This window comes from Crocodylus siamensis, chromosome 11, assembly GCF_052110815.1.
Source record: "Crocodylus siamensis isolate JL-2025a chromosome 11, ASM5211081v1, whole genome shotgun sequence".
Classification (NCBI taxonomy): Eukaryota; Metazoa; Chordata; order Crocodylia; family Crocodylidae; genus Crocodylus; species Crocodylus siamensis.
In genome coordinates, this window is record NC_143405.1 from 45,153,028 (window position 1) to 45,168,474 (window position 15,447).

The 15,447-nt window shown below is 41.1% G+C and overlaps 1 protein-coding gene across 7 annotated transcripts in view; it reads left to right on the plus strand.

Annotated features, from left to right (window-relative positions):
* Positions 1 to 14,383, plus strand: part of CCDC66 (coiled-coil domain containing 66) — a 44,701-nt gene extending 30,318 nt beyond the window's left edge. For 6 of the 7 annotated variants that reach the window (XM_090022150.1, XM_090022153.1, XM_090022149.1 and 3 more), the window contains 5 exons: positions 1,844 to 2,334; positions 4,781 to 4,812; positions 6,379 to 6,662; positions 9,034 to 9,161; positions 13,966 to 14,383. In XM_090022150.1, the coding sequence (XP_089878276.1) occupies positions 1,844 to 2,334; positions 4,781 to 4,812; positions 6,379 to 6,662; positions 9,034 to 9,161; positions 13,966 to 14,049 (1,019 nt within the window). In that variant the 3' untranslated portion in view covers positions 14,050 to 14,383. Of the gene's footprint in view, positions 1 to 1,843; positions 2,335 to 4,780; positions 4,813 to 6,378; positions 6,663 to 9,033; positions 9,162 to 13,965 lie in introns of those variants that run through there. The other variant, XM_090022155.1, reaches the window with a different exon arrangement.
* Positions 14,384 to 15,447: the final 1,064 nt, after the last annotated feature.

Below are 15,447 nucleotides of genomic sequence, written 5' to 3' on the forward strand. Positions count from 1 at the left end.
AGGGAAAAATAGATACCAGACTGGGGATTTCAGTTACTGCTAGTATCATATAAATGGTTATTATGATCTGACAAACCTTGAATCAGATGTGCAATGAATATTTTATAAAAAGTTATAATTTGTTCTTCATCATTTAACTAACCAGACAGAAATTGAACTGCATGGGTTGGTCAAATAAAACGCACAGCAGTGCTTGTGCTGAGCATGCTCACCAGCTTCCAAAGCACACAAAGTATCATCTTTGGTGCTACACTCTGTGTGCATGCCAACGAGTCTTGACAGACATACTACAGGACTAACACAGCCCCCATTTCAGGAGCTGGTGCATGCAGAAAGGCCATGGGGCATCTTGGTATGGCTGCAGCATCTCAGCATGGTACTCCCTTGTGCTGCATAGACTTTCCCCACTTTTCAAGACAGCGTAGATTTTCTTACATTAACTAGGTTTTGTTCTCAATGCTTTAAAAAAGGGGTTGGCCCATGGGCTGAACCCAGCCCACAGAGCTGTGGTATTGGCAGCATTCAGTGGCAGGGGCTTTTCCATGCTGCACTGTGTAGTCCCAGTACTAGCCTGCCTTGGATCCAAGCTGGGCCATTCCAGCACACTGCCAGAAAATGTTACTGACTGGTGTTTTAAAACGTAGGCTATGTTTTCCTTGTCACTGTATTTAATTCTGTTAAACCTGACGTACAGGTGGCCAGGGTGGCAACAATAAATGAGACCTCAGACCTTTCCAGTCAAATGGGACACTTTGATTTATTAACATATTAAATGAAATAAAGTAGCAAGATACATTACATGTGGGATAAGTAGTCTCATTTGGTGATGCTGGTGGCCAATCATCAGGCAAGCGGACTTCTATACATCTGCATGGTGGTGTCTTCAGTTCCCTGTACCCAAGTTATTTTCCTTTGTTTGCTGCCATCCATTCAAATTCTACCTTTCCTTGTTTGGATTTTAGCTGATTTCATGCTTACATCACTTATTGATTCTTGTTCACATTCAACATACAGGAAACCCTTGCTATTCGCAGATTTACGATTCATATTTTCGAATATTCGCGGTGCACTGCACCAACCCACACGCTCTTCCCCGCGCGGCATGATGACACTTTGTTACTGCACTCCGCAAGTAAGGGGTGCTTCAAGAAATTTACAAAGAGGCACAGCCTACATAATGTGAAGTTGATGGGAGAATTGGCGTCAGCAGACTGTGAAGCAGCATGGGATTATCCCCTGCAGCTTCTTAAAATCATCAAGGAAAAGGGTTACAAGCCCAAACAAGTTTTCGATGTAGACAATGTAGTACAGTATTTGTGGATTTCCCCATTTGCAGGGATCTCTAGAACGTATCCACCATGAATGGTGAGGGTCTCCTGTATATACTTTTACTATTTCCTCATATCTTGCAGTTGTCTCTGTTTATTTCCTCTTTTTCCCCTCTGGCCCATCTGCCCTTATGCAAAGTCAGTAAGCTTATAGCAGTCATAAAGAGGGTTATTTATGATCAAAAAGGTGCATTTAAGGGTGTTAGTCCTCTACTAAAACAAAAATCTCCCCATTGTAGCCAGTCTAGACTTGTAGGTTATTTATACATATACCTTTTAGTTCTCAGGTATGCCAGAGATCTGTGGCTTAATCATGTCTGCTCCACACGGGAGCTGACATTCTACCCTATCTACTCTGCTACAGCAAAAAGAATAAGTATGTTCTTATTGTAGCAGCTAGAGTTATGAACAAATGTAGCGTTGATAGATTGATATTCTGTTGTTCAATTACAAATCAAAGATATCATTTAGACTGCTTTGAAAAACGTAAAAATAAAAGATACATTTGTTTTTAGATTACTTCAACTCCAGAGTATGTATCAACTCTGAATCATGCATAGAAAAGAGAAATGTGGACAGTACATCTCCAGATATTTCCATAGAATACAAAGAGAAATTTAATAGCAAGAAGTGCCAAAAAGAAATGCAGTGCCCGGATAAAAAGAAAATTTCAGAAAAAGAGAATAATGGCACTTATTATAGTGCTCAGTATGACCAATTTGCAAGACAAGAAAAACAAACAAAACCTATGGGAAAATATGGGAAGAGACCTGACTGGAATATAAATAAACCTGGAAAAAGATATATTCCGGCCTCAGAGAGATATCCTCAACGGCTACAAAGACAAAGGGAAGAAAAGAAAGTAAGACGACAAATGGAGCTGCTTCAGTTGGTAGAAAGGAATATCCCAGGTAATCTCTGTATAAAGAAAGGTCCTTCTCCAGAGAGGTCTCCTTTACCTCACCAGAAAACTGACATGATGAGCAAGGGACATACAGTCAGAAAGGTAACAAATTGGTGTTTGACAGCAACATTTTTTCATTGTCATTTTAGCTCAATGAGTATATGATTTGTGTAGGGCTAGAAAATCATGGATGCAACTCCAGCGTTGGGATTTGTACTCAGATCCAAGGCTTGCAGTGAAGAACAGCAATAAAGTAAAGTAGTACTTTAATGATCTAATACACTGAGATTTCACTCACCTGGGCTTTGATATCACTACAATACTCTTCTCTGTCTTTGTTCCTTCCAACTCTGTTCTCATTTTTTGATTATATCAGGAGTGGACAATTATTTGGGCCTGAGAGCATCATAGGGAGTTTTGATGAGCTGTTGTGGAGAGGGTCAATATTTCCACCCCACAACAACTCACCAAAACTCCCTATGGTGCTGCGGGTGGGCTGGAAGCAGGGTGGGCAAGGCCAAGATCATGGGGCCAGGTCACAGGGTGGCAAGAGTTCAGAACCAGGGTCCAGGCCAAGCCACAATCCACTCCCTGCATGCTTCTGCCCTGTGAAGGTATTGGGGTGGGGGGGGATGCTACCCAGGTGTGATGAGGCGGGGGCAGGGGAACATGTGGAACAGAGCTCACCCAGGTCATGCAGTCTGCACCTGTCCCCATGACACTGTGTGGGGCTGAGCCCCACCTGCTCCTGCCCAGGGCAACCTGCACCACACTCCTATCTGCACTCACCAGCCTACCCACGGCCCTGGTTCCAGCCCCTGCCCCAGCCAGCTCACAATTTCTGGCGGGGATATTCCTGATGTGGCTGCAGCCAGCTAGGTGCTGCTCTGCTCCTCTCACCTCCAGTGACAGCTCCTCCTGCCCACAGGGGCAGTGTGGGGGAAGGGAGCTTTAGCCAGGTGGCTCGTGCCTCAGCATGCAGGGCTCCAGCTCTAGCTCCTGGCTGCCTTCCACCTGCTCTGCTCACCTGGCATGATGAGCAGCAACCTACGGGCGGGCGGGCAGAGTGAGTGGAAAGTACCTTGGAGCTGGATCCAGAGCCCATGCACTGGGGACTAAGCCACCTGGCTGAAGCTTGCTCCCATCCTGCCTGGAGTGGCACGGCTGGGGCTGGGGCAGGAGCTATTGCAGGAGGCAAGGGGAGCAGAGCAGCACCCTGACAGCTGCAGCTGCACCAGGAACAGCTCCCCTGGAAGTACGCTGCCTGGGGCCTGGTTTTGTGAGAGCACGGTGCATGCTGCCCTGGTGATAGTGGGAGTGACTTGGCCCCATGTGGAGTGCTGTAGCGGCAGCCTCAGGCCCACCCCTGGATTATATAGAGGAAATCTTATTTTCAGAAAAGCCTAACTCTGGATAGTTATTGTACCACCACAGGCTAGAATTACTTTGTTCACTTGCTGTTTTGCATCCACCAATGTATGTTCTTGGGGAAAGGGGTGCAGGGGTTGAACTGTAATTTTTACGAAGAACTAGAAAAAGCCCTTGCAAGCTAATTAGAGTGTGTTTATGACAGCAATATATATGCTCGTAAGCATATATTTTCTTCTTTTCCCTTTCTCAAACAAATATGTAGCCTATGGCTGAAGGAAAAAACCTTGAAAGACTATTGTTGGTATCTCTCACTGCCAGGGTTAGTGGACTGCCTTGTAGCCTCCTTTGTTCCAGCATGATCTTCCATTGAAAAATGGCTCCAGTTGTCAAATGACCTTTTTAAGATCATTTACCTTCCTGTCAGAAAATGAATACTGTAGAAACACAGACTTTCAAAACTGATTACAAACTTTTAAAAACTGAGTCAGATTGTGGAATTACTTTAGCTACTTCTGCAGCTTCCTCATCTCTCTTCCAGGATACCACTTCCATGGTCTAAAGCCAAACTGATTCTGCTGCTTGAAATTTTAAACCATTAAGCCCTTCTACATTAGAAAGAATGTGTCTGTTGCTGGGCTAACAGAGTCCTTCCCCTAGTAATCACACAGGGACAGGGAGTGACATGGCCTCATGGGGTCTCTCCTTCAGTCACAATGTGCTTTTAAAAAACGGTGCCTCTGAACATGAGAAGGTATGAAATCCCAAACTTTGCACGTGATCTTCAGGATCTCAGCTGACTTCAGTAACATTCCACCACCAATTAACTTAGTCTATAATGTGTATAAGGGCACTTTTTGGATACAATTTTCAGGCATCTTTTTTCCCTGAATTCAGGGAGACCCGTAGAACAGTAGTTTTCAATAATTTTTCATGTGTGGGACCCTAAAAAATTTTGAATGGAGGTGCAAACCCCTTTGAATTGTAAGAGTGGCCATTCACATACTTTTGATTAAATCATAGTAATCTTTTGTGGACCCCTTAGACATAGTCTGCAGACTGCCAGAGGTCCATGGACCACAGGTTGAAAACCACTGCTGTAGAAGACAGCAGTATTTCAAAACGCAGTATACATTATAAAAATTTGGGGGTTTAAATTTTTACTTTCTTGATCTTTTAGGAAGAACCGTCTCCAAACATTCATGAAGAAAGGTAGGTCTGTATTCTGTATCAGTTACTACAAGAAAAAATATACAAAAAAGAAATTAGAGTATTATTTTTAGCATAAGATTTCTTTACTAAAAGCACAGTAGATATATGCGCCTGTACTAGGCACAGTCCAGAATATTATTCTTCAGTAAATTATGCTGCATCTGAAAGCAGAAAAGTTTGGTGATCAGTCAAATAAAGGTTCTTTAGTTTTCTAAGTTGAAATGTTCCAATGGGATTCCAGTACTAAAAACTGGCTAAAAAGAACATTATAAACAAAATCATTTGTTTTAAAGCCAATCTTGAGTTTTTTGGCACTTGACTCATGACTTTTGAAAGCTAGGGATTGCAAATATCAGAAACACTGTTTTAAGTACTTAACTTTTCTCCTCTAGTCCTGTGTGAGGTTAGCTACATTTTGCAGCTTGGTGGGGGCACTTTAATGGAGCTTAGCTCTGGAAGCAGGACACATCCAACCTGGCCTTCCCCATTGCTGCTGGAGGCAGAGCCAGAACAAGTCACCACTCCCCCTGCTTCCTGCCACATGGGAGAAGCCCTGTGCCTCCAAAATGCTAGCAGAGTGCCTCAGTACTGAAACTTCCAGAAGCTCTTTAGCTTCATGGACCATAGACTGCCAGCTCTGGTGTAGTCACTCATTAACCCAGCCGCAGAGTTTTATTTGGTGCAGAACAAATCTGATTCTTCAGTGAAGAAACTGTTCCAGCACCCTAATGGCCTATTAAATCCTAATGGCTAAATTTTAATTTTTGATAGGTTTTTAAAACTTCAGTGAGAGCAAAATGTATCCATCAGAAAACACAACTCATCCCTAAATGAGGGTAAATTAAGTTTCTTCAGAAGTAGACCTGCACCTTTTTGTGGTCAGTTTAGCAGAAGTCTGCAGGCCTTTATTTTTAATGTAACTCACTTGTTTGGATTTAACTTTGGGTATGGCTTATTGAAAATGGTTAAAATAGCATTTTAACCTTAAAAGAACTAGCATAGATTTCAAGAATATCAGTTGTTTATTTGAATTGCATAGAACTAGCATTAGCTTCCCAAGAGAACAACAAGGAAATCATTCAAGTGGTAACAAAATGTGAGAGACTTATTAAATATATGCTGTAAAAGGAAAATTATAGAACGTTAGTTAGTCTAGAGTTCACCTTTGCTGCAAGTGGATAGAACAGCAACAGCTGAATTCTCAAAACTGACCAAGCCTTAAAGATTGTTTTGGTCCAGAGGGACTGACCATTATGGTACATGGAAACCAGAGCGGGTTTTTCCTTCAAGTCACTCACGCTATCCTGCAACAATGAGAGAGGTAGAGCAGACTCATTCTGATGGCACTGTGTTATTTGGAAAACAAGATCCACAGAGTCTTGTTTTCTGAAAGATCAGTAGGAAAGAAAGTCAGTGTTCAGTAGGGTGGGGAAACAAGACAGTTTTAAATGTTGTGTTTAAAGATTTATTCATTAAATATCATCTCAGAAATTCTAAAAACATTACAGAAATTAAGCATATTGCTTGGAAGTGGCTGTTTGGTCTAACAGCAGTTGTTTTCTACAGATATGAATCACCGCCTGTTCCAGCAGTTAAAAATAGATTATACCAAATACAGCAAAAACAGATGAATGCTTCTAATTTCCCAGTCCATAATGGCAATATCGGAAGAACGAAAAATACCAACGCAGATATGCAACAAAGGAAATCATCTCCATTTACTGAACCTGAAAGGCCTCCCTCTTCTCATTTTATTCCTTATGTTAGAACAAATGAAGTGTATTACCTTGATCCAGATGCACCAATGACTAGACCTTCAACACATGATCCACAGTATCAACAGTTTAATGGTACTGAAATGTGCACTTTATAAAACAGGAGTTTCACTTTTAATAAAACTAGTTTAATTTTAATAGTCATAAAATGAAACTAGGAGGTAGGAAGTTTAAAACTACATGCCATTAATGTGCAGCAATAATGCGCAGCAAAAAACTGCTCCATGCACATGTAGATGCTCTGCAGTTCATTGCTCCTGGGAAGCTTCCAGGCACAGTTTACATGTACACCCAGGCCACAATACATTGGACCAGGTCACAGCAGCCCTGGCTGGCAGGGGGCCCAGGAGGTCAGCCTGCCAGCCTGAGGCTGCTTAGACTGGGCTCAGTGTGCTGCAGAGGGGCTAGTCGGTGCACAAGGGTGCTTCAGCATGGGTCTAGCCAGCAGGCAGCCCTGACACTGAAGCATCCTTGTACCCCAGCCAACCAGTCAGTGTCTACATGTGCACTGTTACGCATTAAAAAACCTTGCAACAGGGTAGTATTTGCATTTACAGTCGGACCCCCAGTTACACAGTTTCAAGTTACACTGATTCACATATACACACTTTATGTAACACGACCATGGTTCAACTTACACGATACCCTGCCTCACATTTACACTACTTGCAGTAGAGTGGTTGTTAGTTTGGAGTTCGCTTACATAGCGTTAGCATCACTTGTCGTCTCCTCCAAGGTTGTCCATCATTTTTGGTTAAGTTAACCCCTTAATATTTGTGAACATGGCATCAAAGACAGCCTTTGATGTTATGCTCAGAAGAGCATGTAAGTCGATCACCCTGGCCCAGAAAATAGAAATTTTTGATAAATTAAGTGAAGGCAATAGTGCTGCATGGATCGCTCTCCAATACAGTTTAAGTGAATTGACTGTGTGTACCATTAAAAAAAGTGAGGAAAAAAGTGAGACTGTGTGAAAATGACAACCCCTGTGAATCTGAGTGTCGTTGGTGACTAGAATTCCTCATTTAGATAAGTTTGAGAAACTTCTTAATCTTTGGATCAGTGAAATGACCAATACAAAATGAGCAGCTGTCGATGGCGCGGCAATTAGGGCTAAAGCTTTGTCTCTGTATGAGCACATAGCCAAGAGTAAAGATTTTAATAACGCTACCCATTATTTTGTATTCAAATATCCTTTTATTATGAAATAATGTTATCAAATATTGGTCCCAGGTCCCTATCCCCCTGTTTTCCATTGACTTTTCCAATGCCTCAAGTTACACCGTTTCAACTTACACCGTGTTTTTCAGGAACGTATCCCCCACGTAACTTAGGGTCCAACTGTACTTGTATGTATAAGTACTACCCTTCTGCAGAGCTTATTAGTTTCATGTGCCCTAATAACGTGCAGACATGTAGACGCGGAGATGTTTACTGCTCGGTTAATTAGCCAACTGAACAGTAAACGTCTCGTGTAGAGGTGCCCAGCATGTAATTAGTGTGAAACTCATTGCCACCAGATGTTGTGGAAGCTGATAGTTAGCTACCTTCAAAAAGGGATTGGAGAGATTCTTGGAGGAAAGGGGCATCAGGAGCTATTGAGCAGGAGAGTTAGGGGTACAGCCTGTGAATTAGAACTTTGCTAGATCTTAAATGCTGGGAGCTGCAAGAGAGGGAATAGTGAGGGGAAAAAATACCCCGTTTGCTCTCCCTTTCAGCATCCACTCTCTGCCCTCATGTGACCCAAGATACTGGAGAAGATAGACCTATTGTTTGATGCAGTAAATGGCAATTTTTACATTCTTATGAGAGGAAACACCATCATGATTTAGTTTAGGAATTCTGGCTGCTGACAGACATGAAAAAAAATGGAAACACTTTACCAGAAGCAGCAGTGCATTAGCTCAACCCAGCTCCATGGTCTATATAGATCACGCTCTTCAGTAGGGCTTTTTAGCACTTTTATCTATTTAATTGGGCGAGCTGAGTCTTCTGGGCATGCACTGGGTTTAGTGCGGGGGTGCACCAAGTTTAAAGTAAAAAGCAGTTTGTTTGTTTTCTTGTGTCTGTAAGCAACCTCTTGTGATTAGCTGCTATAACAGTGCACTGAAGTCTGACATTTGTTCTTATAAAAGCCTTTGTTGAAGCAACTTGTTAGGGCAAAGCATTATACAAAAAGCTTGATCAACTATGAAAACATGAAAAGGAAATAACAGAGTTAGCTTTTTGTCACTGTTTACAAGTAAAATTCTTTGACAAAACACCCGTAATACTATATTGGTTATTTCAGGAACCTATACGTGATTTGACTTACAAAATAATTTTAGAGGTGAAAAACTGCCAATGAAAGAAAATGTATTTTTACAAACTATAGAGTTTACTCAAGGAAAAACATCACTACATTATTTACATTATGCTTAATATATTAAATTATGATTATGTTTAGATTCTTACCATATACCACGACAGATTTTTAGCTCTGATCATGTGAGAGATCCACTTCTTAATCCTGAAGTTGTGAAAAACAAAGACCGGCAACAGGCAATCCTCAAAGGACTGTCAGAATTACGCCAGGTAGGATATGAGCTAAACTTGGAAAGAGCATTTTATGAAGGATTTTACGAAATCCCTGATTTCATAAGGATTAATGTATCAGACATGTCCCTGTTCTTTCTCACTGTTCTCAATTATGTCCTTTCTATGCATTTCTCTTTCATTTTACCTTTTTGACCTTACCTTTTTCCTGTACACTCACCTTCAGCTCCTTTCCTTGCCTAGCTATCAGGGAACTCAGTATCTAGGAAAACTTACCTTCATACGGTTAAGTAATATCCCTGCACACAGATGAAGATGGCATGTCTGTGGGAAAGATAATTCCACAGAAAGCAAAATTGTGAATTATTTTGTCTCAGCACATCAGAACCATTCCTTGATATGATGGCCCACTGGTGGGTGACCTTGTCAGTGCAGAATTATCTTAGTGCAAAAGATTAACAGTACTGGTGAGCTACAGAAACTGCCTGTGGATTTGATTTAAGGACAATTATAAACACCTTCCTTAAGCTAGGGTTTCCTTCATCAGCACATAATTTTGTTTTGGGAATGTAATTCAATTAAAATGGAAAGGAACCTAGATTTAACTGGAAAAATTAGTAGTTACTGAACCAAACTGTGTGTGTGTGTGTGTGTATGACAAAAATGTACACACATTTGCGAGTTGCTCCATTATTTCTAGGAAAGCCAGTGATGATATATTTCCACAGGATTTAGTGAAAACATTTTTAATGTACAGTAAAAGCTATGTTATTCAGCACTTTACCATCCGGAATGCTCTATTAACTGGCATCTGTCACAGACGGCAATACACCTTGCTGTGCGGCATCTTGTCGTGCGCTTCTCGTAGATCTGTTGTTTATGGAAGCTTCAGGATGCTGCCGAGCAGTGTCGCTAGCAGTAGTCTCAATTGTAAACATCCACTGTTGTGATCACGTTGTGCTCGTGCTGTATCATGACTTTACCGCTGAATATCTTGCCCATCCTGCAACTATGGCTAAGTAGAATTCTCAGATAACTGGCATATTTCATTAACCGACACCCCCCGTTCCCCATGGATGCTGGATAACAGCTTTTACTATACTGAGTTTATCTTAGTGAAAAGTCTGCAAGCATAATGAAGGTAACACACACTGCGCAAAAGGAAGACATTAATTGCTACAGTGTGTACTTAACATATTCCTGTGGATAGGGCAAAAAGCTGCACAGAGTAAGACATTGCCATACATCTAGATAGTAAGATAGAAATTTGTTACTTTACCTGTTAACAATTAGATAATAGCAGAATGTGGTTCAAAGAAAATTGAGAAAACAGGTTTGACTGTTGACTTCTAACTCTTCCCTGCTAAACAAGATGGGGCAGCAGAAAAGTAAAAAAATATATCAATGTGCATTTGAAAGAATGCTATTAAAATACCTAGCTCACATGTTCTTTCCCTGCAAGTTGGCTTGTGTGTCACACTTTAAATGTGAATGGGGTCAGAGGAAGGGCAGGCTGACATGCTCTGGGTTAAGATTTAAGGGAACCGTGGGGAGAGCAATTTGACAGTGGGGGGTCTACTACAGACCCCGCAACCAAGGGGAGGAGCTGGACCGGGAATTTTCAAGCCAACTTGCAGAGGCACTTAAGGCAAGGGATGTAGTTGTCATGGGTGATTTTAATTACCCGGGCATCTGCTGGGAGGAACAATCAGCCGGGTTGGACCATTCCAGGAGGTTCCTAGGTAAAATACAGGACCTCCACTTAATTCAGGAGGTGCACAGTCCCACCAGGGGAAATGCCCTGTTGGACCTGATCCTGGCCACAGGCAACAACCTGGTAAGGGGCCTCCAGGTCAAGACATATGACATCAATCTCTTCTCCCTTGTCCAGGTGATAGGTCACCTGGTCATAGAAGGAAATGAGATTGGTCAAACAAGACCTACCTGCAACAAACCCGTGCTGGCTATCCCTTAGGATGTTAGCCTGGGCCAGTCCCTCAAGGATGGCCTCCTTAATAAACTTTTCTAGGATCTTCCCCAGGATAGAAGTCAGGCTAATGGGCCTGTAGTTAGCCGGATCCACTCTCCTCCCTTTCTTGAAGATCGGCACCACATTGGCCTTCTTCCAGTCTTTGGGCACTACACCAGAGCGCCAGGAGTTTTGAAAGGTCCGTGCCAGGGGCTGGGCTATGACGCTCGCCAGCTCCTTGAGTACCCTGGGGTGCAGATTGTCAGGGCCAGCTGGCTTGAAGGTATCCAGCTTCTCAAGGTGTTCCTTCACGAGGTCAGCATTTATGGAGGGTAGGGGATGGATCCCCATCAACCGGATCTCCCTGTCCCATAGCAGGCATGGGCATCCCATGGGACTAATGAAAGATTGACGCAAAGTACCTATTTAATAGGTTTTCTCCCCAAAAAAAGTAAATTCAGAAATTCAGCTTTGTGGAAAGGAAACAAAACTTACCAGATCTGGTGAATTGTTGGGATTTTTTTTCAATGGTGGAGATTTAAAAGAAATGTCAGACACTGTTTTGACATAGCCAAAAGTATCTTTAAGTTTTTGCTTTGCTAAGGTATATTTAGTTTTAACTTGACCTACATTTTAAAAATAAAATTAAAGATCCCGCCCAAAAAAAAAAGACATTTATTAGCCCTGAAATAAGTGTTATGATTTTTTTCAGTTATTTTGTTTCACTGATAAAAATTATATTTTTATAGCTCACTTGGAGCCAAACTCTTGATTTGGGAGAGGAGATGGGGAAGGAGGATGAGGTTGGTTCAGCCACTGACCCAAAAAAGTCCATTATTTTTACAGCTGTATTAAGAAACCAGACTGCCTTTACTGTTCATCTTACAGTCCCTACAGTATGTGGGTGCATGCGCACATGTGCATAGCCTTGCTCTTACAGAACTTAAGCTATTTAAAGATATCCTTTGCAAAAAAACCCCCAGCATTTTGCTTCCTTCCCATTAGCACTTGCACCATCCCAGCTCTTAGCTCTACTGTTTGAAAAGGCCAGATTTCTACCTGGCCAGAAATAGAGTTCTGGAGTATTAAGGCACACGGTTGATAGCTGAGAGGTCACAAGTTTGAGGCCATAGCAGAATTTCTCAGAGTGCAACACTGTCAAATTCCAACAAATATTTCTGTGAGTTCTACTAAATACCTTGTCACAAGGACACAAAAAAAATAAAGGAACAGTAGAGTTATCCTTTTCCTCATTTACTGGCAAGTTATTTTCAGGTTGCATTCTGCCATTTAATGGTATTCTTCCATTAAAAAAAAAAAAAATCATCCACCCCAGTAAAGCACTAGATGGTAGATTTACAAGTAGATCTCTGTTCTTGGAAGCTGCTTATGTTAATGTCTTACACTAACATAGTGCTGTTTGGGACAACAAGGATTTACAATAGCTACAAGCAGTCTGTCTTTTTTTTTTAAGGCTGCTACAAGATGACACTGCCTTTTTTAAAACCAGTTCCACATCCCTCTCCAAGCATAAGAACCAAGGGCAGACTATGTTTCAAAGTAACTAAAAATAGTAAATATAGCCTGTGATCTCTGCTTCTGTGGAGATGTACTCTGGCATTTGGTCCCTGTTTAGGCAAGCAAAATGTGAACAGGGTGGAAGTGCCCCTTATCCCATTCTAAGATAATCACAGTTAGTTAACTATAAATATGAGTGCCTGGCTGAGAAATGTAGTATGTCCTGTAAGGGAAGGCAGGGGTTTATCATTAAAACTTTCCATGGACCTGGATATGTTAAATCTTCCCATCCCAAATAGGCACATGGGGTTCTTCCTGAACTGAATGAAACACTTGCCAAGCACCCCTCAGTTTTAAATTGTAGACTGTTTTGCAAAGTGGTGCTCAATTTGTTGATTAAAGATGGGAAGGGTTGAAGATTGGAGAGACAGCCAAGCGCTTGTAGTGCTAAACTATTTATAGTAGGTGACTCAAGGCTTCTTCTGTTCCAGCATATCCTGAGTTTACTGAAGAGCTTGTATTAAGCGTTTTTAAAGTGCTGTTGTCAGTGACTACAACCTTTCTATAGGGGTGGGGACTAGGGTTAGAAATTTTGGGAAAGAATATTGCTTTTGTGAGGCCTTTGTTTTAGCACAGAACAGGTTTAAAGCTTTTGGAGCCCTCTTCAGGTCATCAACTACTTGGATGCGCTGTCAGCACATTTACTTGGTTGTTACAGGTCTCTTTTGCTATGGCAGTTGCTTGTCTCATGCATGTCACAGCACAGCTCAGCTATGAAGATGAGAGGGAAGAGGAGGGTTGTTGTTGGGTTTAAACATCTCCAAGCTGCCTTTTGCTTCTCAGAACTTGAGCTCTTTCTGGGATTGGTGTAACTTGCCTACAAGGTTCAGGCATGACCAGACACTGCAGTATGCCAGCAGAGAATAACTTAGAAATCTTTCACCTGGAAATGTAGGTTGATCATATGGCCTGCATCTCTAGGTTTCAACTTCAAAATGATGGACACAATTTTCTTTGAAGTATTCAGGTTTATTTTATTATAAATCCTAAGTTGCATATTACAGACACTTCTGTTAGAATAAGCAGACTTTCCTTACATAATTATATATACCCCCACTCCAGTTCAGTGCACAGGACAGACAGTGAATACAGTTAAGAGTGGCAAGATGAGAAAAAGGAAATCTTTTCTTATAAAAGTCCCCATTCTGGAAGGCAGTGTTTTGTTTTTATAGTAATTAAGTTTTTTAAACTGCTTTAGAACAGCTGTTTTTTAAAGAGGGAATATGACAAGTGATCAGTCACCCCCTGTCTTGTAGAGGGAGAAGGGCACTCAATTATATATTTACATTCTTTCAGGGACTTCTACAGAAGCAGAAGGAGTTGGAGACTCGTCTGATTCCAGCCATAACTCAAGAAGAAAGCTTTCTGTCGCCATTTTAAGAAGGTACAAGGAAGCATATAAAGACGCTTTCATTTTTAAGAAGTGAAACACAGCACTTTACACTTCTTAAATTATGAACTGCAGCTAGGTCCTTTGTAGGTAAGGTCTAGCACCTTACATGAAGTCTGACGGGGTATGGGAGTTTTTCATTCAGTTTTCACATACTTGAATCTAATGTAAATAATTTATTTTTGTTTAGAGTCGTCTTCATGCTATGGCTGAAGATATATGATCATTTAGTACAAAAAGCAGTACTGTACATGACCTTTTTGTAGGTGTTTTAAATTTAACTAGGTATTGTTGGCATACAGAAATAAAAAAATTTAAAACATTTTTGAATGGTGCAAGTACAATTCTTTACTTCACTCTCAGTGCTGCTTTACAGCTTGCGTCTTACTGAGTAATCCAGCTCTGGAAACCAAAATGTGGTTCTGAAGCTGCAAGGCAGACCTTATTTTTTCAAATAAGCCCTTTCAAAAGCAAACACCACAGCTGAGTTGAGTCCTACTCGTAGCAGAGTCTTGCTTTTGTATGTTTTTTTTGGATTTGCAGCTACCCAGCTGAATCAGCCAAATAGGACTGCAAATTGATTTTAGATTTTGCCTTTAAATCTGATGAATTTCACTTTCAATAATCTGTTCAAGGGAAACAGCTTTTCTGTGCACCCCGGGGGTGGGGGAGAATGACATCCCTAAATTCATGATAGTGTATTGCCCATCATTTTTTCTTTTCAGAATTCCAGCAAGGGGGCAGTTACATACCTCAGCAATGAGGTTTACCCTTGCAAGATACTGTGTTCTTGTAGGTGGGTTGATTTCTAAAATGAATTAACGTATCCTTAAAAAAAAAATCATCCAATTATACAGGTGGGAATCACATGCACCCACACACCAATGCCATCTTCGGTAGACCTGCTCACAGTATCAAACTCACTGTCTACTTTTTCTTGGCAAGAAGCCTATTACATTAATAGTTTCCCCACCTAGTGGCTTATTTCCATCCTAGTTTTATCAAAATAGTTTTATACTCTTAATATTTATTGCAAAAAATGTTTTATACTAAAAGGAGTCTTTTTTCAGTTAAATTTAAAAAGAGGAAAACAACTTGCTTGAATGTTACCTTAAATTTATTTTTCTCTTTTATCTGCTGCTGTTGGCAAGTGCCTCACTAATTTTTATCATTTTTTTCAAATCACATTTTGTCTGTCAAACAGTTTGTCCCAGTTGCTGTACAGCCACCCCCCAACAATAGGCAACATTGTACTGTATCAGAGAAATGACTACGCAGTCTGAAAGCCTTAAATAAATGCTAGTGAAAGATATACAGTTTAAATTCTTGATGCAGCTGTGATAAGCCAGGATTCTAAATATTAAGTTAGATGCACACACAACTGGTGT